Genomic DNA, 24295 nt, shown 5'->3' with positions numbered 1-24295 from the left:
CTTATGAAACACGTGCAAGTCCTTATTTTCAAGACAAAACATGCTTCCTGGTCTACTCCTTGATTAGAGTAATTTCACAGCAAATACTCTCTGGAATGGGATATATTTTGGAGCTCTTTCATCATGGCAACCCACACTGAGATGAAATACGCCTTTGACTCTGGTCAGTGTAACCACTGTTCTCAGTTTAGAACAAATGTAAAAAATATGAATTATTTTTTTAATAGGTAGTTAAACTATTAGGTGATATTATCTAAGACAGCAGTACACTGCAAAGTTTCATTAGAAACCTCGGAGATTTCTCTGAAGAACAATACAGCAAACTTAGAGGCTGCAATATTAACTGGAGCAGCTGTTTGCAACTAAGTATGTGAGAAAATCAACAGGCAGACAAAGATACAGAGCAAAGACGATCAGAAACAGAGACTAATACAAAATCAAAAAGATCAAAGAAAGAGCTTCTGTGCAAATTGAGGACAAAAAAATTATTTTCTACAGGTTAATTTATAACGAGTTCAAAGGAACTTGTTTATTGCAAGAAAAAATATATTACTGAAATAAAATAGGATTTCAGAAAAATAAAATCCATTCTTGATCAATTTCTCCTCATGCCAAAAAGCAACCTGTAGGATACTGAAAACTGGCAAAATACTGGAGCTGAAAACAAGTAATGATGATTACTTGAGCACAGTCATTATTAGGAAGTGCTTTGCTAACTCAGCAGTTAGAAATTCTTACTTGTTCCGGTAGGTGACTGGCAGGTAAGACTTATTCTGCAGCTCATGATACACTATGGTATCCTGATATGAATATTTAGTTCTTGATCATTATTAGTATTCATGCACACTGTACTAACAAAGACCTGAGGACAACCATTAAGCTGTTCCTGCAAACATGTGCACGTAGCTCACCTTCATCAACGTGAATTAAGGGATTCTCTGTGCTTAAAGTAAACACTCAATACTATCTTCTGTTCCACGTGAAAGCTATTTTGTTCTGAAAACCTTGTGCTGCATTATTTTCCCTACCAGTAATAATTCCACATTATTCTTTTCCTCTTAGTTTCCTTTACCATCTCCTGACACAATGGAAGAAAGGAGAAAGAAGTGGAACATACTTGCTCCAGAAGAGCATTCAGCACCCTTTGGTTTAGTCTGCTTATAAATTACACTTGCAGTGGTAGTCTAAAATATATTAACATGTGAAAAATTCCAGAGATTAGACTAAATCAAATGATTTCAATGGAAATTTGTCCAGGTAGGAACTCAGTAAAATCTGGGTAAAGATGAAAGGGTTGGGTCTTATTATTAGAGTCACCCATTAAAACTCAAAGGATCATGTGAATCTGGCTACAGCTGTAAAAAAAAAAAGCAGAGTCCAAGTCAGAGCTCAGCTGCATGCTGAAATTAGAAGAGTGAAGGTCAAATAAGCAAAGGCAACAAATCAGACACTAGCGGCTGCAAACATATCTGCAAGCAGATTTCTGGACCATTCAGATTAAGAGTACCACAAGTCAGATTATCTGAAGCTTTTATGTTTGCACATTCTGGAAATTCCATGCATATATTCAAGTTAATTGGCAGCTAAGTGGTCATTCATACCTCCCTTAATTGGGTCTGATATCAAAACCACATGCTTTGTTTTAGCCTTTTAGAATTACAAATGGTGCAGAAGTATGTATCCCACTGCTTCTCTTCTGAGGAAAGATGGAGGGCTGGCTAATCATCCCGTGATTACAGAATTTGCACCTACTCCTCTCCTAACAACTTGGCCTGATCATAATTTATCTCAGACATATTCAGAATATCACATATATCTGACAGTCAGCATCTGAATTAATGGCTATCCTAAGAGCTCTCTGTCAGTTTTAAGCTAGTATGCTGGCAATATACTCCTGCTGTGGAGCTATGTTTACCAGCAAGGTTGGGCTTTGCAGTGATATCACAAATTCCTGTCAGAGGGCAGAGCAAAGTAATGGAGCAATCTACCCGTAAAACTGCATGTATATTTAATCGGTAAGAACTCCAACATTGAGGCAGAGCAGTGGTCAAATTTCTCATGCTACTGACTAATCATATCTGAGCGAACAGAAATCTAATGTAAACTCAGCATAGAATACTCAGCCTTCTGCTGAGGTGTTTCACGACTTTTCCTGTGGCCTGCTCCAGAAGCAAAATCCTGAGAGTAAGGAATCTTCAAATATTACTCCATAGCAATTGCTAACTTCACTATTTAACTGAACTCTGCAGGAAGAGACAGAGATCTTGGTCCACAACCAAGGGTATTTCAGAGCAGGGCTGCATGAACAGCTTGCCCAAAATGAAACAAAGTTTTAGTTAATGAGCAGACTTCAGCTAGCACTTTTGTCTGAACTATTAAATTGCAACATCTAACTACCTGTTTGTTCCAGTGCTTATTTCTTAGAATGCGAGAGTTGATCAAAATCTTCAGTAGAAAACAGAAGCATGTAGAACCACATACTAGGGATCTGCACTTTGTTCAGTCTTAAATTAGACTAAAAGCAAGTTGTAGGAACCTAGCCCATTATCCGTTCATTCCTTTCCCCTACTTTAGGGCCTTTGCTATCTAGATAAAGACGGTATCAGTTCCCGCGGAAAACCTGTAACTACAAGATAACAAGAAAATATTATCATGTTGTAGGTCATATTAATGATATACATAAAATGCCACTTTTAAAGAATACAATTTCACCTGAAAATAAACATTAGAAAACCAGCAAGTTCAGATTTCAGGCTAAATTTCTATAGCACAACACCCAAACTATTTCAGTTCTGTCCAAACTAGGAAGTCCACCTAACATCTTCCTCACTTTATATTTGGGTCATAAAAACATTCAGTGAAGGTCACTGCAACTCTATTTCTTGTATCATTTTTGCTGACTTATATGCTTTCTTCTTTTTAAAACACAGACAATTCATACAGTTTTTTATATATTTTTTCTTTTTTTTTTTTTTTTTAGCAACAGAATCTATTTCTAGGATTTGTTTCTGATTTATTATGCTAATACAAATGCATTAAAAATGAATCTACGTCTAATGAACTGCTTACGTTAGTCATCTGATTCGGGAAGTTTACCTAATGTAAGAAGTGAAAGACAAAACCCCCCAAATTCCTTAAATACATAGGTTTTTGACAGTATATATTTTTTGAATTTTGCTGACAACAAATAAGATAACTGTAGTCTTGAGTACATTGCTACCGCATTGCACCATGTCTAGCAACATCAACTCTAAGGTAAATCTAATCTAAATGGCCACTTAAAAAAAAAAAAAAAAAAAAAAAGGAAAAAAAAAAACATTAAATACTTGGTGGTTATTTTTTTTTTTCCATTCAGCTCCTGTATCCCATTCTTATGGTCACCTGTCTGCTGTGAATGTATCAATCCAGTGATACTCTGTGTTTTTAAATCTGGGATCCATTTTTTCTAATTCTGGATTCACCACCTCTTGTCTGGTACTCTTCTAGATTTCCAGATTAGAGTTTGAACTCTCTTAAGCATTTCTTGCAATCCTCACACATTCCCAGGCTGTCAGCAGCTAGTGCAAGGCCAAACCCCACCACGAACGCCTGGCCGGCAGAGCACCCCGTCCCCTCCTGGGCTCACCCCAACTTCCTCGCTTCAGTGTCCCCCTACAGACAACTCATGGGAGATCTGCAAAGCTGGGAACAATGGTGCTTTCAGTCGGTGCCAGTAAACAACAAAACAAACAAAAAAATCAGCTGGAGGCCTTAGATTAGTCCTGATCAGTTAAAAATGATCTTTCAGTTGTCACGCACCTTCTCTGAAGACTCCACTACCTACTGTACATCAACATAGGCAGGCTTAGCACCTAAGGCAGATTCAAAACGCACAGATACACCCTACTTCACCACTGACTTTCCAGATATATTCCATCTCTTGGAAGTATGAAAGAATATTAAATTACAAAGCACACTGGAAGGCTCTTCTGAGTTTACTGGCAAGGACTCCTTCCATGTGCATATTCAAGCTTCTCCTGAAGATTTAGTAACTAATTTCTGAGAAACGAAGAGAAAAATTCAGATACGAGCGTGCAGACACGGCTCTTTCCCTAGCCCCTGGAAGAAGGGCTGTTTACTTCTACCTGCCCCGGCACAGACTGCGCCACCATGAACCATTCTCCCCTATCTCGTTATCTATCGCGCCCATCAGGCCTCGCCGATGGGAAACGTGGGTCCAAAGCGGCCGGGAAGCTGCTCCGGGCCGGCGGCGAGGCAGGGCCGCGCCGGGGAGGCCGCCGGGGCGGGCGGTGCGGCCTCCCCGCCGCACGCAGCGCCCTGCCCGCCCGGCCCGGCCCGGCCAGGCCTCGCCCGGGCGCGGCGGCGCCCCCGGCCCGCGGCGGCGGCCAAGGAGGGAGCCCGCCGGGCTCGGCGCTGGGGCCCGGCTCTCGGGGGCCGGAGCAGCCGCCAGGCCGCGGCCCGGCCGCCGGGGCCGCTCCGGGGCTTTTGGCGCCAAGCGGGAGGCAGCGCTGCGGCGGCCGCGCCCGGTACTGCCCGCCGCCGCCCTGCGCGAGCCTCGGCGCGGCCCGGGACACCCGCTGGCCGGCGCGGCCCGGCGCGGGGGCTGGGGGCTCCTGGCGGCGCGGCCCAGGCGGAGGGAGGGAGGGAGCAGGGAGGGGGAGGGAGCGGGCGGGCGGGCGCGGAGCCTCCTCCCGGGCTGCTCTTCCGCGGCCCGACGGAGAGCGGCACTGTGTCCCCGCGGCGCACGCTCCGCGGAGCCTCCCCCTCTCGCCGGCCGCCGCCACCGAGCAGCCGTCCCCCCTCCCCCAGCCCTCCGCGAGCAGGAGCCCGAGCCCCAGCCGGAGCGGGAGCCGCCGCCGCCGCACCGCGGAGCAGGCAGGCAGCGGGAGCCGCCGGGGCAGCGGCCGGCGGGGGCGGCGAGCACCACCCGGCACGGAGGCTACTCAATGCTGCACCTTCCGGAGCTGCATGAGGTAAAGGCGGCTCCGGTCCCGCTTCCCTCCCTCCGTGCGCCCTGCCCGCCGCGCCCCCGCCTCGCCGTCGCTCCGCGGCCGGCGGGGGCGTGCGCGCCGAGCCGGGGGGCTCTTTGTGGGCCCCGCCGCGGGAGTTGGGTGAGGGGCGGCGGGGCGGCTGCGGGGCGCGGGGCTGAGGGGACATGAAGTTGCGGGAACAAAATGGAAAGTGGAGAGTGGCCTGGCCGCGACGCCGCGGGGGGGGCCGGGGGGGCGGCCGGGGCCGCGCGGGGCGCCGCGGCCGCGCCGCGGGCCGCGGGGGGTTTTGTTCGCCGTCGGCGCCGCCGCCTCCCTGCCCCCCTCTCCTCCTGGTTCCTCTGCCTCCCGATAGTTTTGAGGCCTAACTGTTTAGGCCTCGTCTCCCAGCTCCGGGGCTTGTGTGCCGGCTCCGGAGCGCCGCGGGCGCCGGGATTCGCCCCCCGCCGCGGCCCCCGCCGCGGCCCCCCGGGTGCGGGGCATCCTTCGATCGAGCCTAAAATTTCATTGTAAAATCGGCGGCTCCAAAGTAATCGTGTTGGGCTGGAGCAGCCCCGCAGTGAAAGGAGGCGCCGCGGGGCCGGGCCGGCGGGCAGGGGCGGCGGCGGCGCGGGCCTCGCCGCGGGGCGGCCCGGGGCGGCGGGATGCGGCGGCCGCGGGGCTCCGCCGCCGCGCTGGTGCGCGGGGCCTTCGGTGAATTGAGGGTTAGAAATGGAAAAAGAGGGGTAGAAAGTCGTTTCTATTCTGCTGAACTTTTGTTTTCTGACCGATAGAGGCCGGTAGAGGACTGTGGAGAAGGAAAGTTTATAACTAGCAGCACCAGGATGGACTTCCCTGCTGCCCAACCAAAACCTGCTGCCGATGGTAAAATCATCTACTACCCTCCCGGCGTGAAGGAGATTACGGACAAAATTACCAACGATGAGGTGGTGAAACGGTTGAAGGTAAGCGCCCCGGCCCCTCTGTTCCGTGCAACTTTTGCTTCTTAAAGTAAACGCTTCGTTGCAAGAAAGGGGAGCCGCCACACTTCTGTGGTAGTTGAAATGTCTCCTCCTTGCCTACAGACCTGCTTGGGGATACTGCTTTCTTGCTTTGCCTTAAAAGAGGAGGAGCCATTTTTTGTAATTCCTGACTGCACTGCCTTGTCTAGGCTTGTGTGTGCTCTCTCAGAGCAAGAGTCAAAGCAGTAAACTGCAAATTTGCACGTGAAATGCATCCAGATTGGTGGAGAGAGGTCTGAAGTGGAATTATAATTGTATAAAATATTACCAGCAATTTTAGTTGGTAAACTAGAACATGTCCTTGGCTTCCAGCACTTTAAGCGAGCGTGGTTGTGTGAGGGGAACAAGTAGATTTAGTTTACAGTATTCTTGACTAAAAAGATAGCATTGTTTACAAGTAGAGAGATGGATTTCTGGAGTTTGTAGATTGAATCTTGAAATTTTCATACGCAAAAACCACTTCAGACTTTGCTATTCGATATAATTCATGTGTATTTTTTCTATTTAGTGTAACTGATGATTTGTAAAGTTGCTGAATTTTCATAAGCAAAAGGAATTGCTCTAAAAGCATCTTTTCTGTTTGTTTGACACTGTCCTGGGGGGACTGTGCAGCTTATCTCTGTTTCTTATCTTTTTAATTCTTTTTTTCCATTGGAAATGTGGAACATTAAGTCATTCAATTTGTGTGGCACAATAGTGTTATTTCTTAACTCTGTGCTGAAAATTGAGATTAAAGTTACGCATTGATCCAATATTGGCAGAGCTCATTTGTTAGCGCTGTGGTCTTTGGACCAGAAGATTGTCGTAACCTAGGATTTGGTCCAGTGCCCAGGGCGGAGATGTAAAAATAAGTTTTCTGAAATCAGAGGTATTCTCACATCTGATTATGTGGTTTACATCGCTACAGTGGCTCTATAAAGATTGAGAAACGTAAATTATGGTCTTGACTAGTCAGTTAGTGCACCTAAATGTCTTAACTATGAACGTGAAGAAAATACAGGCTTCAAACCAGCAAGGTACTTGTCAGTTATTTCTTTGAAAATGAGCCTTGTGGTCCAGTTGCAGTTTTGAAAACTCTGTTGAATGTGCAAGTCTAACCTAATATTTTCAAAACTCGAGTGCCAGCTACAGGAGAATAACCTAGTGTTTTGACAGAAACTTTGAATCAAAATCTGTTGAATGGGGCAGAGTACAATTTTGCGGTGTTCAGACTAAATAGGTATTTTATTTTTTTCCAGTTGGAGAACTTGGAATGGTGAGCAATACTATTCCTAGATAATAGGAATAATAGAATTTTGAAGTTGTGCGTATGTATTTCACTCAATTCACATCTGTGTCTTGGGCATAATTTTCAGACTAAGAGTGGTAGGGTTTTTTAACTTTTTTTTTTTTTTTTTTTTTTGAAGTGCTGTTAAGGAATTCAGAATGACCTCAAGACTGTAGACTAAATTAAAATGTGAATGAATACTTTGTTAGTGTTCCCACTGTTACAGAAGTGTCAGAGAAGATTTTCCTTCTCGTATTGGTACTGCTTAATCTGAGTTGGAAGGTTTTTTCATCAGATACTGGGTTTAATGGTGCATCAAGAAAATTGAGAAGTATTATGTGTTTGACAACTAAATAGCAAATGTTTTTTTCTTTTTTGTATTTTTTTCCCTCTATTATAGACATACAAACATCTAATCTATGTATATGAAACCTATGCTTCTTTACAACAACTTGATTTTTAAAAATACTCACTTTTGCTTGTGGAGTATCATTATGATGCTATGCTTGGGAAGGAATTACTTGGAAAAAAGGTTTTTAATTAAAAGATAGCTTTCCACATCTTTAAATATTACTTGTCAATAAAGGCTACTTTTACAAAATTTATAAGTTCAAGAATTGACCCTTGAAACTGTAGTTTTTTTTTGCCATTTTTTCCTGGCCATATATGACCTAGAGATGCTCTGTTGTCTCTTTTTCAAAAGATCCTTGTGTAACTTATGTTTAGTCTTTGGGTCAGTCAATGCAAATTTTTATTCTCTTACTTATTAAAGTGATGGGCAACTTAACTGACTACAGATCTGTGTCCATATTAGCCATTTTTTTCTGTTATCACATCTGTATTTTTGTGTCCAGACCTCTTCTCGTAATGAAGGCTTTTCTTATTATTGGAACTTGAGATGTTCTGGGCACCTGTCCCAGAGTGCCTCAGCAGCAGCTTTTGTGCCAAGGACTTAAAAAAAAAAATTTTTTTTTAATCCTTTCTCCCCTCTGCTTGGAGTTATGGGTAATAAAATGTAGGCCAGCTTTATTTACAGTGTTTATCATTGATATGGTAACATTATATTGTTGTATAACATTAGCACTGTCCTGAACATGGAAGTGCTTAGAATTTTAAAATCAATGTGTACCTTCTGAATGATATAGAAAGGAATGGCCTCTGAATTGCCTGTGTGGGGAACAGATCACCAGGAGTTCAGGGATTTAACAGAGATGGGGTGGTTTTGGTGTGCAACGTTACATCCATGGAGCAGGGCAGTATGTTATATTGAATTTTGACTATTGAAGAAGAGGTTTTAGTTATAGTGTGCCATGGCTGGGGAGACAAGTGTGTGTTCTACAGATCCAATTAAGTGTAAGCCAAACTAGGCTGCTAGCAACTAGGCAGAGAATTGAGGCAAACTGTGAAGTACTTTGGCTACAAAAACATTTCTTTAGGTGAATGTACCTGTTTGTGTCTGTGTGTCTGTTGTGAACTGTTTGTCAGTTCAAGTTATATAGTGATTGGTTTCAGGGCTGTAAAGAAGATTCTTGTCAATTCACTTAGTAAGGTTTGTGGGGAGAGGTAGTATCTTTTATTACCTATGATAATAGGTAATAGCATAGATGGAGATACAGGTGGAAAAGAACAAACAAGCTCTCAGGCATGCAAGTCCTCCTTCAGGCCTATAGTTGAATTGGCAGCTAAATACAAGTTGAAAACAAATTTCACTATCAATATTATGTTTCTTCCTTTAGGACAGCTGAAGATTGAAGTAAGAAGTTTTAGAACTTCAACTTCTGCTTTATTGCAAAGCTTCTCTACAATATCAAATACCATATTTTACTTACTGTTAGATTTGGAAAATTTCAAATGTCTCTCATTGCCTTGTCAGACTCCAAATTTGTATATTGTCAGTAAAATACTAAATCTCGAATGTAATTTTATCAGTCACAAGAGATTGTTCTGGGTATAATTTTATATAAAACTTTGTCATCATTATGAGTTAAAATAGCAGTGGTATACTTAATTATCAGATACACTTAAAATAACCCTATCGTTCTCTCGTAAAATGACCTAAAAAGCCTTTGTAGGCAAAGCCAGGACTGCCACTGAAAGTTAAGTGGCACTCGCTGCTGCTTGTCTCTACCTCTATTCCATCCCTTCTCTGCAAGCATTTGTTTTGCCACATGGTAAAACTAATGGGTGAACAGATCTTGATTACAATTTAGGAAAAAAATACTGTGTTAGTTTTAGCCAGGATTGTTTTCTTGCCTGTTTTGTTGTGAGAGTTCACAAATACTTGTGCTGGCATAGGAGAGAGAACAGCTTTTTTCCATAGCAGTCCTGCCTTAGAGTGTTGGAGTTTCAATGTCAGTTTGAATGTATAAGTTTGCAAATGTTGTATTCTGAAATAGTTATATAGAAACCACACAAAATTCACTATCTATATTCTCTTTCCTGTTATTTTTTTTCAGTAGAAGAAATAATGCACAATGACCAGTTCAGATATAGATTAGTATGGTTAGCTATACAGTTTGGTAAACTGTATGGCAAATCTGTAGGAAAGAAAAAGTTATAATGCAATGTTCACTTTTGCATAGAGTCCCATCTTAGTGTAAGCAATTCCAGGTCATAAAATCTGTCAAAAGTGTTTCATCAGACACTAAAGATGCAAAGTACAAAAAAGGAACTTTCTAAAATCTTTGAAAAGACTGATAGATTAGTTTCAGTATATATATTTTAACATAGCTTTAAGGCAATATAAGAACAAGTGTTTGTGAAATTAAGAGTTTTGTAGATTATGTTTTTGTTGAAAGCTGTGCAATTCTTTTTTATCATAGCTGGGCTTAGCATTCTGGATTTTGATTTTTTACGGAAGGAAGAGGAATGTCGTCTGGTTTTATGATCAGTTCAATAGTCTTGCTGCTTTTCCCATGGTGACACTTTAGCAAGGTATTTTCTGTGAAAGATGGGGGGCATTTTTTGCTTTGGGTGTTGTTTGGTTTTTTTTTTGATCCCTTCTCTCTTGATCCTCTCCTTTCCAAGGCTTGGCTTGTGATTGTCTGGATTAGATAATGGTCCTGTTGTGCCTTGAAGTCTTCCTTACCTTGTTCCAAGGCATTTTTTAATTACCTGATGTGCATTTGTGTGTGAGTGTGAAATGAACAATGCGAAGAAGGATACTTCTTCCCATTGTCTTTCTGTATGCTGCTCTGGTTATCACATGTTGACCTCTTTTTAGTTGGGCTTGTTGTGTTTCTATCTTTGGAAGATTATCCTCAGATGTCACTGGAAATAGTTACTGCTAATAATTTATCATACTATGTACAGATGTTTTTTGGGCATCTGTTACATAATAAATTAAGAAAGGTATCTTTATTTGTTGACGTATGCTAGAGGTGTGTGAGAGAAGAAAAGTTGCTCTTTACCCACTCTCACATTTCTGCAAAAGTTAGTGGCCACTCTTTGAGATTGCATACTGAGATAGGCAGACCTTTGATCTGACCTGCTATGGCTATCCTTATATAGGTATCTTGAGGGAAGCTAAAAATAAACAAATTAGAGTATTATTTGGGAGAAGAAAATCTGTGCTTCATATGCTTTTCTTTTTGAGGGGAAAAATGTATACATATAAAGTATGCTAGATAATTTTAGTTAATAAATACTATTTACTGGTAAGACCTAGTTGACATGGATATATTCATTACTTAGACCTCTTATTTGCATATACTTAGGTGCTTAAATTTAAGAATTATAAGTAGTTTTGTGGAGGTTATATAGCCTGGTTACAGAAATGATCCACAGTTAATTATTCCAACACTTTGAAACTTTCATTAATTGCATTTAACTGCAGACTGCAGTTTGAGATGTTCTTGAACTATTGCTGGCCACATAAGCCTAAAGCCAAATTTCTAATTTGATTTTGCTCATAGTTTAATCTTTTTAATTAGTTTGACTCTTGTAACAATCAAGTTTTTCATTAACTAGGACAGGCCACTAGTCAGAATATAAGAAATCTTGTTCTGATTTTTTTTTCCAATGGAGTATTAGCTGTTTGCTTTGTAAATGTCCCAATTTTATCAGTCCCTGGAGAAATATACCATGTAGGCTCACCAGTTTCCCCAAATATTACTTCATTTTCAAATGATGGATGAGACTGTTTTTGTTTCTGATGCATTTTTTTTGTTATCAGTGCATCAGTAATTAATGGCAATTTTAATGTACAACATCATTCAGCATGTTTCCTGGCAACAAGAAAGTAAATATATCAGGAAAGAAGCCCCAACTGAAAAAAAAAAAAAAAAAGTTGGGGGAGGGGGTGCCGAGCTGTTGAATTCAGCGTGATAACTTATGATTGACCACAGAAATGGGTGGATGAGTTCAGAAGTCCTTACGGTATTTTATATGAAGCCTCATCTATTGCAAACTAATAATAATCTTGAAAAATTATTGATTTTATTTGGTGAGATGAGGACATAATACTATTCTCAATTTAAAGGATGGGGATCTGAAGAGCAACTGGGAAAAAAAATGTAAGCTGGCTTCATATGCCTGATTTGGCATGTATAAAATGTGACTTTTAAAGTGAATGTGCATTCTATTGCATTTTATATATTCAGACCAGAAATTCCCTTGATTTCAGTTACATTTCTGAGTGCCTAACCCTTCTGTAAACTGGACCCCATCATCTCCACATAGGAACCCAGAAAATGAAATGTTGTGTGTGAATTTTGTTAGAGGCCATTTAACAGTCATCATATGGAAATTTTGTAATAGGTAAAAGGATAGCATACAAATCTTCAGGCTTAACTGTTTTAACACATGGCATAAAATATTCCTTTCCTGCAATATGCTCCTTCAGTTATAGTCTTCCAGCTTCAATAAATGAGAAAGGTGTGTTTTAGGCAATAAGCTCCTCTGCTTAACAATCTTGATTAACTCAGAGCAAGTCCTCTCTGTTAATTGAATGAGACAATGACTTCAGGTTTAAGGGGGAGAAAAAAAAATGTAATCCCTTAGCAAATACCATAGTAACATTATGACTGAGGATGCCAAATAGAGGTTTGAAAAGATGGGATTGTTTACCTTGGGAAAAAAGTGAATAAGAGTTGTTATGGTAAAAGCATAAAAAATAATGTCAGACTTGAGGAATTAGGGATTTCTGGGTTTCCCACCGTCTCCAAAAGCAAAAGTGTGCATTGAAATTGAAAGGTAAAACATAAAAACTGTTGAAGAATAAATATTTCTCAGGGTCTTAGTGTAAGTGTGTGGCAATACAGAGTTGAACCAATGTTGTCTTTAATATAAGCATCATGCTTTAATCATATAAATCACTGTTACTTTCTGTGAGTGTGCCTTTCAGCCTGTAATTTTATGGTTTAATACGGTAGACGACTTCTGTATTCAAATATTTTAATCAAAGTTTGTATATAAAAATCCTTGACATATGACTGCATTTCTATGAGGAGTCATTATGCAAAAGTTTGCAAAACAGCATAGTTTTACCTGTGCTCCAAGTCTCATAAGCAAAGCATTAATCTGTTAATCTTACAACAACTCTATGAAGTGAAAGAAAAATTACCCTTGGTTTGCAGACAGTAATATGAAGATGATTGATAAAAAGGGAAATGAAACAGCATCTGAGTTGTCTTCCTTGTCTGCTTTATGCCTGTGTGCATCTTCTGCTAAAAAAAAAAGTAAAAATCAGAATTTTAAGTTAATAATGGACAAAGTATTTAGCAGTAGTTCACAGAGTCTGTTTGAAATGAGTTTTATCATGAGCAGCAGATATCGTTAGTTCACAGAACCTGTTAGAGCCATTTTTGTAGTTAAAGAGCTACAGACTTCCTTTGAGACCCCAATCTGTGGTAAGCGTTCTTCATATATAAATACAATATCTTCTTAATCACCATTGTTACCTAGAAGTCTAAAACACATGCTTATTATTGGTGTCACTCAAAGCAATGTGTGTTCGCTGGCTCTGCAGCTGCAGTTAACTAATGAACTGTATTCCCACTGCTATGCTGACATCAGTATTTGGCTGTTGCAAAGATGTTTAAGTATGATGAAGTACTGTTAATGGTAAACAAAGATAGGATTTGTCCAAAGCATGCCCCTGCTCAGACAAGAAGGTTGAAAATTTTGTGATACCTAGATAGCATAGGATATCCTAAATGTATGTTTTAATACAAATGACAAGTACTTATTTGGTGGAGATGTCGGAACTACAGTGTTGAGATCAGTTTTGCAGCCATGGCAGGGGTAATGCATTCAAATTCACTTTGAAACACGGTCCAACTTTTTAATGTCTTAGTTATTCTCAAGTGAGTGCCCGTTTGTTTCTAATTTTTTGGTAATATTCCCTAACCTTAATTATATTCTGTTGTCTTAAATGAATAGAGCCTGTCACCTTTTACTGAAACAATGATTATTTAGTGTAGTCATCAGCAATTTTAGGCTGTATGTTACATTGTTAGAGTTGTATTTTTATTACCTTATCATAAAATTATGACATGTATTTCCAGATTTATCAAACTTTATTGAACTGTTGAAGAAGAAAAAAGTTTTGTGTGGATAAAATACATTCTTAAGCATTAAAGATAGATTTTATAAATATATAAAATCTATTTACAAATAATTTGTGAATTGATAAGGATTTGAAGATGGAGGAGAAGGAGAAAAAATTAAAAGGATTCTGGAGAAATCACATATTTCTGGGAGAGGGGGAATTGCTTTGTTTTAATTCTGTGCTGGCTACATACGCCTGAAAAATGCATATGCTTAGAGAACAAATTAGGCTAGTGATTGACAATATCAACATTTTCTTGTGGTTCCTTTCCTTTGCAATTGTACCCTCTTATCATTTGTATGGCTTTTTATGGAAATAACCTGATTGCCCATCATAGCTTTAGATTTGGAAGTTTACTTTTTTTTTAATATTGTTTGACTTAATGATCTTTAAACCATTTTATCAGTGCATCTAACATTAGAGACCACTGAAAGACCAACTTTAAATTTACTACAAAAATATTACTGCTGTTGCTGTAAGTACCGAAGGATTACCATCTCTCAAAAACAGAGAAAACATGTTTGTGTTTTTCAGTTTGCTTCATATATGTGGTAGTGCTTTGTCTGGACAAATGTTTTGAGCTTGCTCTTTCTGATGAAAGAAGGCTCTTATCTGATTATCCAGTCTGTTTGATTTCTTTGTTACTAATCTTCCCTGAAGTTATGTAAGTTCAAAAGTTGTTGGCAGCTGGGCAAAGGTTTCAAAGATACAAGATTCCTCTAATTGATACTGAATAGAATAGAGCCATCCAAATTCTGTTCATGCAATGGAAAATGCACCAGTACTGTGAATGTCTCAAAAGACAGCAGCCCATGGGCCGGCTGGAATAAACGGATCGATCAACTAATTCAGACATGGGTGTTTCAAATGCTCGAGGCAATGTGCTCGAGGCAATGTGCAGTGTCCTCCCTGCCCAGCTCCACAGGCCGAGCGCGGACAGGCAGTGGAGGAGGGCTGGAGTGAAGCATGCAAGAAGGACTTGGGAGCCCCCCTGGAGGAGAGGGATGAGGAGCAGCTCTGTGGGAAACCAGATGTCATTCATTCTGCCAGATGTCATTCATTCTGCTGCTCATGATCAAACTCATTTCAAACAGTAAGGAGGTAAACACCTTAAAAGAACACAAAAAAGTACAATGTAACTTTTCAGTACCTTCTTATCCCACAGATCAGTAGAGGGCTGTGCATGGTATTGGAAAATATTGCTTATTTTGTAAATCAAAGTGATGTTTTCTAACAACTAAAACCAATACCTATGTTGCTTGATTGTTGTATTGCTTATGCAGTGTGTTACCATAGAAAGAGTAAAATAAAACCAAAAAAATGCCAAGTAGCTAAAAATATCTTCATAAATATATGAATATAAAAATATGATCTCCCAAGTTCTTCACTTAGTGATTGTTCTTATATAATTTCATTTTGTTCTGCTTATTTCAGCTGCTCAGAATCCTGATGATATAACTATTATATCTATCTATAACTCTTTTGAAAATCTATGTACATATTTAATTATCTAAAATAGGATGATGGTCCTCCATAATAAGCTTGTTATTGAAATTTAATCAAACCATAGTCATAATTTGGTATTCTTTGGAGGGCGAAATGGATACCCCATATACCTTTTTTTGCCAGATGGTTCTTTCTCAGAACTTAATTGCTATAGGTTTAACATTCATTCACTTAAAAAACAAAAGGAAACCCAAGAAAACTTTAAATTTTTGCTAAAAACAAATGTTTATTTAAATATCTTGTTTCATCATCTTTTGTAAATATAGTTGGCATGTGTCACTATTTCTGCAAAACTTCTAATCCAACTGTTCTCTGAAGCCTCGACTTCTACTATAACTGGTGAAAATCCAGTAGCAAGAAAATAAATACTATTTTTGCTTGTATTAAATCAGTAAATTAAGATCTAGGAGTTGCATTTGCAAGCTGTTAGTGACATTTTCTTTTCTTAGAAAATGTATGTAAAATATGGAAGTAAAAATAACTTTTCAGCCTAAGGAAAATTACAAAGTCTGGAAATTAGATTTCAGCTTTGTTCCAATTGGAACTAGTAGTCTAGACTGCTTCAAAATCATGAGAATTTTGCTTGTAGGAAATAGGAGAGTTCATCAAGTACTAAAATTGTATCTTTGTAGACTATATGCTCATTGGTGCAACTGGAAGTAGGTCGGCTGAAAATCTATTAAGTTTTTTAGAAATCTCTTTGAACTGATCTGAAAGCCAAGTTAAAGGCTATGTTTCTAAATCTCAGCTGGGAAAGTGGGGGTGGCCCATAATGTTTCTCAAAGCTATGCTCTTTCAGTCCTAGCTTTAGTTCCCCTTTAAAAGTTAAAATACCTTCAGTCACGTTACAAAGCAAAAAGGCTGACTTATTTTTCACTTTGACATCTTTACCTGTTGTTCTTAGTTTAGGTTCTGGTGCAAATTGAGCCATTCTGGTCTGTGTTCTGTTTGCTACTCAGATTAATGAATATTCACCCTTGAATTGCAGCTCTGTAAGCCACTCCATTGTTGATGCTAAAACTGGTTTCTGATACCAATGTATATATCTCTGAGGATGAAGTTTTACACTACAGTTTACCTAGCAGTGAAGCTGGTTTAAGAAAGTTCTTCAGCGACTCTCTTAAACTGGCCTTGTCTCCTGAGAAATTACAACGTGGAACTATGCCCTAATTCGCACTATCTTTAGAATCATAGAATCACAGAATTAGATTAGAATTTAGATTCTTTAGTCATTCCTATTTCAATCCATATTCAATCCAGTTGTGATGAATGTAGATGTTGAATAAAATAGTACACAGAAACTTTATCAATACTATGGTTATAAGCTCAGCATCTTGCAGCATATATGTAAAATTAATTTTAAAATTAGCTGATTAATATTTTCCTCATTTATTAAATATGGATTTGAAGTACTTCTAGAGGGTTTCTGGAGGAATCTTTTTCGCACTGCTTTTCATCATCTTTATCAATCACCTACTTGGAAACAAAACTACTAGCAAAAATAATTTCAGCAAAGAGATGAAAAGGAGGAGGGGTAAGAAATGACAGGTTAGTTCCACAGTGCTGTGAGTCAGCTTTGTAATCTGAGCTGACCTGCATGGTGGGTATTTTAACATCGTCAAAAACAAGTTAGTTTAACTAAAATTAAAAAAAGATGCAAGTTCTCTTTACAGAATACCAGAATTGTGTTCTAGAAACTTGCCATTCTGACACATTTGTACTTGAATACTTTGAGTACTTTAAGCTGACGGTGCTACTGAAAGAACCAGTTACTCATCTTTACTGCAGCTGCCATTGCTGTTCAGGGAATACCAACTCCAAAGTGTTTGCCTTTTTAGAGTCAGGAGCTCTCGAAGTTGTGAAGCTTCTGAAGACCAAGAAGAGAAAAGTAAAAAATGCAGATATGTAGTGATTGGAGGAAAAGCATGAGAAATAGTATAATTGAAAAGGATGAAGTTGCAGCACCAGTAACTAGATGATTTTCCTTAATCGAGCCCTAATGTGCTTTGCTGTATTGGAATATGTGGAAATGCAAGCACCAAAGTCAGAGCTTTGAGCCAGAGAAGTAGACTTGTTTGCCTGTGGGTCATCCTCTTCCCACATGCCAACTCAGGTGTGTCTGTGGCTTGCAGGATACCAGATTGTGGAATTGATCCTATTTGGAAACTTTTTTTTTTTTTTTTTTTTTTTTTTTTCCCCCAGGTAAGTTTTCACCTGGATCAGTGTGACTTACTGCTCAGTCACATACTAGCCTCTCCTTGTGCTGGTAGAAGCAGTAACAGTCTTAGCTGGCAGAACTGTTACTTTCAGTGACAGTTTAATTTAAAATGCAGTGTTCTTTGGGTGTGACCTTAGTAGATCAATTTAAGATACATTAAACTGCACTCTTAAGATTGGGTTGGTGCAGTCCCACCCTCCGCTGTACATCCTGTCTTGTACTGACGCAAGCACTTTTACAGCCATCTAGTGAGCTGGGTTAGGAAGCTGATCTATCTGAAGAGTAATCTGGCCAGAAAGGTGATTATTTTTCAGTAGCATCACTCACCAGTCACGTGAGTGCTGGCACAGGGGAGGGACAAGTCTGACAGATTCAGATTGATCTTTGTTGCCCTGAAACTACACCCTAAGATACTCTTGACACCTCCCCCACTATTTTTTCAGGCAGTATCTGTGTACAAATTGAAGTGTGTCTCTTGTTTCAGAGAGCTGCTAATTTAAGTGTAGTGAAAGATAAACATCCCTTCCATGCCTGTGAAAGAAACTAAGATACAGAGAAAAATGTTTTCTGGCTAGAAACAGTTGAAATCAATGCCACATTTCTATACAAATACATGATTTGTGCTAGTGCCAGTAGTTTAGAGCTAACATGATTGTTGTGAGATCCACGATGAATTTCCTGATGCTTTAACCAACATGCTGCCTTAGTAGACCTTGCCATTGATGCTAATGTATGATTATTCTCAAAATAAATGGGTTTTGAACTGGAATTCAAAATTGGTGTGGTCATATTTAGTGGGGGGTACTTACGCACACCTCTCCTCTCTAGAAATGTTTGCTCTGCTGTTTTCTCCTCTTATTCTCTTTCCACAGTTGTGCAAAAGAAGAAGGCTTTAATGCTTTTGTGCTTGAATATTTTCAGGCTAAAATGAAAGATTTAGCCTCCATAAGCCTGACAGTTCACAGTTCTATAGTAGCAGTATGACGGAGAGAGATGCGGTCTTTGATGTTTGCATTGGTCTTTTGCTGTTCTACTGTCCAAACTACTGAGTCTTGTTTGTGATTTGAACTAGAGTAGGTGTGGTACAGGCCAGTGGTTGTGAACAGATTTGTCTTCATGCCAGCTCACTTTTTTGTTTGTTTGTTTGTTTCTTTCTTTCTTTCTTTTTTTCCTCAGTAAGGCCTGCTGTAGTTAGTTGTTATTCAACAAAGACTTTTGCTAGCTTACAACGTATTTGTCTTTAGAGGAATATGTTTGTACATACACACACATTTACAGAAACAAATCTTTTATTTCCAGATAATCACACACTCAGAAAAATTGTACTACCCAGCAGATAAGCACCATAAATAGCTTTTGTTCCAAGAATGAACTGATGAAATACAAGTAGTAGAGTCTCTGTGTTATCCTAAAGTCAGCATTAATAACACTTCACAAGGCTCATAGCAGGGACAGAACAAATGAGTTTACTGTTGTACACTAACCTGTTGTTCTGCAATTATTCTTAGAAAGCAAAACCACTTATTCTTCAGATGTTACACATGTAGTTCCTGTTATGTATGCTGTTTGGGGCCTGAGGGATATGCAAAATAAAGGACCTCTTACTAGGCCAAAATCAGGCTGCTGTTGAAAAATAGTTAGTTAGTTAGTTTATTCTTTGGAGAGACTCTCTTAACAAAGAGCTTGAACTTTTGTGGTGGTATATGCGTTAAAACTGTAGTCGCCAAACCCTAGCCAACCTTAGAACCGAATTTTGCATGTTGTTCCATTAGTAATTTGCTCATATGTGAAACTTTTGAGAAAATAGATGTAGGGAATGTTGTCAGAAGCTGTTGGATTCCATCCAGTTCTATCCAGTTGTTGGATATATAGATAATTTTGATTATACAAATTCTAACTGTGAAGTAATTTGTTGAGTGTTGTTTTTAGCTGATCCATTCCATATTATTAAAGCACAATCTTTATTTCTAATCTTTGGTTCAGAAAACTTCAGAATAATGCATAAACATGAATGAGTGGATCTGTCTTGCATATATATTCATCTAGCAGTAGCCTGTTTGGATTCCTGACTTCAGTCTGTTTTTTTGTGAAGAAGCTCTGAAGGCCTTAAGTGAAACTTCATTCAAAATCTGTAACCAAGTTTCATGTCTTTGGTATTTGAAAAAATTGTGAGCATACCATTTATGACCAGTAAGTCAAATGTTCAGTGGCTTGATTGATATGAAGGTACCTGGGATACATTGGCTGTAGACAATAATCTCATGTTGCAAGCCTCCTGTGCTCCCCAGTGAGAAATTGGATAGAGAAGCTAGTTGAAGGCTAATATCAATCTTTCTGTAAACTGACTTTGCCCTACCTTTGTTCAGACCAGAACACATGTAGAACTATCTTAGTGAAAATGAAAGCAGATTTTTACCACAGATCAAGGGAAGATGTTTGTTCCGGTTTTCCTGGGCTTCTTTAAAATTGCTCACGAGGTGATGCTGCCCTCTTGCCCAAGAGGAGTGGTTAAGCCTCCCCTGATACAAATTGGTAACGTAGTTCCTTGAAGGGTATATGCAGTGGTGCAAAAAACAAGTTTCTTTTACTTGGCCTCTCAATTCCTGACTGTCACAAGAATCTGTTCTTTGTTGAAAGTCCTCCCTAACAGGTAAAAGCAGCTCCTAAGCAAATTCAAACCAGATGATGTAACCTCAGTGTTAACCATGTGCAGATGGCCCAAGACCTGATTCGTATGTTACTGCTTGACTTTACCACTATCAAAATAACCTTGTGCATGAGTAAGCAGAGTTCTGGCAAAAGGCAGATGCTGAAAGCAAGGCTGAGCTTGACAGTGGATAGTGGTGGACAGCAAAAAACGTCTTACTCTCTGTGTTCTTCAGTTTGCTTTGCTGAATGTATCCCTATTCTATTTTTTTTCAGTCCATAGTACAGCGCTACGCTTAGCAATAGTGAGGAAACTCTCAATAGTAGCACCTGGGAGTAACACCTTCTGTCCTCTCTACTTAGCTAGGAATTTCAGCATTATCCTGATCTTAGTTATTAACACTAGTCATCTCTGCATCTGGACTAGAACACTGTAAATAATCTCATCATGAATGCATTGACATTTTGGCAATACCTAATACAAACACTGAAGCATTTTCTTCAATAAAGTAAGCTACTTGAGCAGCAGCATGTTACTGTCTCTTCCTACACTAATTTCCCATAAAATTCATAGTCAAATCTAAGGTCTCAACCCTTCCCCTTAAGATGCTAAATAGCTTGGGCTCAGTGTACTGTGTTTTAGGCTCTAAAGATTATAGTTGACAGCTTTTGTTCTGCAGCCATAGATCTTAGCCAACAGTATTCTTAGAGTTGTAAATGAGCTCCTACAGCTATTAAAGGCTGTTGCAGACCGCCACAATCTATAGGCCAAAGAGCATTTTGAAATTTTTTATTTTTGCTATGCAGACACACTACAGAGTGTTTTGATAGCAAATACAAAAAAATCAAAACAGAAAAAAAGATGTATTGTCTATATTTTTCTTTCTGAGATGAGGAGAAAACATAGCAAGATACAGTTTTCTGTTCATCATTTCAGTATGCATGCTATGATTATGAAGGTGATTTAAAGAAATAAAGGACATGAATGAAGCTGCTATTTCATCATGTTAGACTTTTGAGGAGTAGATAAAGCAATGAAGCTTTTCAACTGCTTTATGTGTTTAAAGTATTGTATATGCAAGCTTTAGACAACCGTAAGAAGTTTATATGTGGTTCATCAGCTGAAAGCAATAACTACAGAGTCTAGAATATTTTTAGACAAGAAAAGATAAATTTTGTGCTTTAATCATCTCATACTTGCTTAGGAAAGATAAAATTATTTTAACAATGGCCTGATCAACTGGTGCTCATTCTTCTGCAGAGTGTGTGTGTGTGAGAGAGAGAGAGATCTGTTGCATCCTTTTTATAGATAGCCTTCCCCCTCCTCTTTTTAGTTTTCTCAGTCATTGTTTTTCGTAAACATTTTTTATTTCAATTTACTTTCGGAATCTCTAGCACATGCATGTGGACTGCTGTTCTGAGGTCACTGCAGCTGAGTAAATGAAGTTGATTCTGTGTTCAGTTCGTGAGTCAGGGAAACAAAACGAAGAATTTTAAAACAATGAGGCTTATGTTTGTAGCTTCAGGCCACTGTGAGCCAATACTCTTGATGAAAAGTGTGCTTTCTTATGTTTTTGGGGTGATTTTACTTGTTCAGGCTGCAGCTTACTGCCTTCTCTGTAAGCCTCTCAGTTTTTTGTTGTTGTTGTTGTTGTTTTTCCATTCTTCACAGATGCAGACATTTGTGAAATTACTGTCCCTGTAAATCCACTGTCCCTGGGTACCAAATTTATGTTTATGCTTGGTGTACAGGCTAGTGTTGTTTCAGGTGTCTGATCGTGTAAAGGGTAAAGCTGCATCTTCCAACTATTTCAAGTGAAGGATTAACAGTTACACTGTTGATTTACCCACCTTCTTGGCGCATAGAGTAGCATACTTATACTCCTAAGAACTGTAAACTGGACATTAAATAATTTTAAATCTCCGATTTTGGGGATATTAGTGGTTTTCACATGTTTCACTATGAAAAGTTTTAGTATGAGAAGACTCCATATTGGAACTTCTTTTTTTAATGTCACATATTTTGAAAGAATTCTAAAAAAATTCTTGCAACAGTATTTTATATCTGATATATTGCCACCTTATCATCTTAACAGAACCTGTAACTGTAAAACTGTGTGATTACATGTGAGGAATGTTGAGGGACAGGTATAGCAGTTTCTGGCATATTTTAGCTATCCAGGAGGCAAATGTTTGAAGGAATTGATAGACAAAATAGTTGTAGAATGCTGGTAGAAAAAAATCAGGAGTTACGTAAGGGTCTCCAAATGTTAAAGAAAAATTCTCAGACAGAACTTTATTAACCTCGAATTAAAAATGACTACAAGAAAATTTAAAAGCAACAACACTTCTGAGAGGTTAATTGTACTCTGAAATAGTAATCTAGAAAGAGACTATAATGCTTTGTAAAAGTAGTCATTTGGGGTTTTAATTAGATAGAAAAACATTTGTCTTTTTTTTTAAAAAAATATGTATTTTAGCAGGGGAGATGTTAATTTTTAATCAGCTTACTGTAACTATTTGTCTTGAAAGTACAATAACATGTTTAGCCAAGTTAGAATCACAGAATGGTTGAGATTGGAAGGGACCTCTGGAGATCATCTAGTCCAACCCCCCTGCTCAAGCAGGGTCACCTAGAGCGTGTTAGACAGGGTTGCATCCAGGTGGGCCTTGAGTATCTCCAGAGAAGGAGACTCCACAACTTCTCTGGGCAACCTGTTCCAGTGCTCATCCATGATCTGGATGAAGGGACAAAATTGAGCAAGATTGGACCCAGTACTGAGCCCTGGGGAGCTCCACTAGCTACAAGGTTCCAACTAGACTCTGCACTGCTGATCACAACACTTTGAGCTCTGCCTTTCAGCCAGTTCTCAATCCACCTCACTGTCCACTCATCTAACCCACACTTCTTGAGCTTGCCTATGAGGCTGTTATGGGAGACAGTGTCAAAAGCCTTGCTGAAGTCATGGTAGACAACATTCAGTGCTCTCTCCTGAGCTCCCAGCCAGTCATTCCATCCTAGAAGCCTATCAGGTTGGTTAAGCATGATGTCCCTATTGTAAATCCATGCTGACTACTCCTGATCACTGTTCCTAGTCACTGATTATTGAAGATAAGACCAGCTCTGAAACTATTTTTCTCTCCAGTCAGTCAGTCAGAAGGAAAGTCCTGTTGTTATATTCCCTGACACAAAATCTGATTATAATCTACTTTTTCATTAATCACAAGCCTTATTAAAAAAAAGCACAGCCTGTTTTGACAGAGCTTTTTTATTTTATTGTTAATAGTTTAAGCTGGTCCTTGCTCAGAGGATGTGAGAGACAAAAAAGATGTTACATTTTCAAAACAGTTAGTATAAACAAACTTATATAATGCTCTTACATGAAGCATAGCAATACCTGCTTTAAAGAAATAGGCTTGGTTTTGAAGTATAATTTGGCTTGGAGAAAAACTCTTGCCATTATCTGTTCTGTGTAATAGTGAAGGAATTGGGTTCAGTAGAAGAGCAGTATTTAACCTTCCAATTCTTATTACAATAGAAAGTTAGGGTTGGCTATATTGTCAAAGTATAAAATACTTATCTCTGAGTAAGGTGTTGTATTTTGTCCAAGTTTGAGTGATGAGGTTATTGTTGTGATGAGGATGCATATAGTGTTTACTTTGCACAGTAAAAATCTTGATTTTTTTTTCTAATGGGCTTGTTCATGGCTAAATAGTACAAGATTTATCGAGGTTTATTTCAGCAAAATAGCAGTGTTAGGATTATCTTTCTGCTGGAGAGGAAGGACAGCAAAACGTAAAGGTACAACACCTTTATATTTAGTTCTGTGCTGTCTTGATTTTGGGGAAGAATACTTCTCTAGGATCTGTAAAACTGTCTTAATTGTCTTAAAATTCCTTCTTTAACCTTTCTTTGCAGCAGTCCATACAAGTTACTGTAATCAAGTTGTCAAAATCATATGGTTGGTTTTGAAGGGCAAAGCACTGCACCACTATTTAAATAAAGTAGTTTATGGCATGCTATACAAGACCTTTTGGATGAAGGTATCTATTTTTTCTCATATGTTATTTGTCCTGCCTCCCTCCCCTCCCCCATCTCATGCATTTGTGTTAGTTGAG

The 24295-nt window shown here is 39.2% G+C and overlaps 1 protein-coding gene across 4 annotated transcripts in view; it reads left to right on the top strand.

Annotated features, from left to right (window-relative positions):
- Nucleotides 1–4731: 4731 nt before the first annotated feature.
- The window catches only part of PDS5A (PDS5 cohesin associated factor A), a 77509-nt gene continuing 57945 nt past the window's right edge, over nt 4732–24295 (top strand). For 2 of the 4 annotated variants that reach the window (XM_062575469.1, XM_062575470.1), the window contains exons 1-2: nt 4732–4973; nt 5762–5932. In XM_062575469.1, coding sequence (XP_062431453.1) covers nt 4947–4973; nt 5762–5932 — 198 coding nt within the window. In that variant the 5' untranslated portion in view covers nt 4732–4946. The remainder of the gene's footprint in view (nt 4974–5761; nt 5933–24295) is intronic. The other 2 variants (XM_062575471.1, XM_062575468.1) reach the window with 2 other exon arrangements.

Source organism: Rhea pennata, chromosome 4, assembly GCF_028389875.1.
Source record: "Rhea pennata isolate bPtePen1 chromosome 4, bPtePen1.pri, whole genome shotgun sequence".
Taxonomy (NCBI): Eukaryota; Metazoa; Chordata; class Aves; order Rheiformes; family Rheidae; genus Rhea; species Rhea pennata.
The sequence above is the reverse complement of the archived record's forward strand: the minus strand, read 5'-3'. Positions and strand labels throughout refer to the sequence as shown.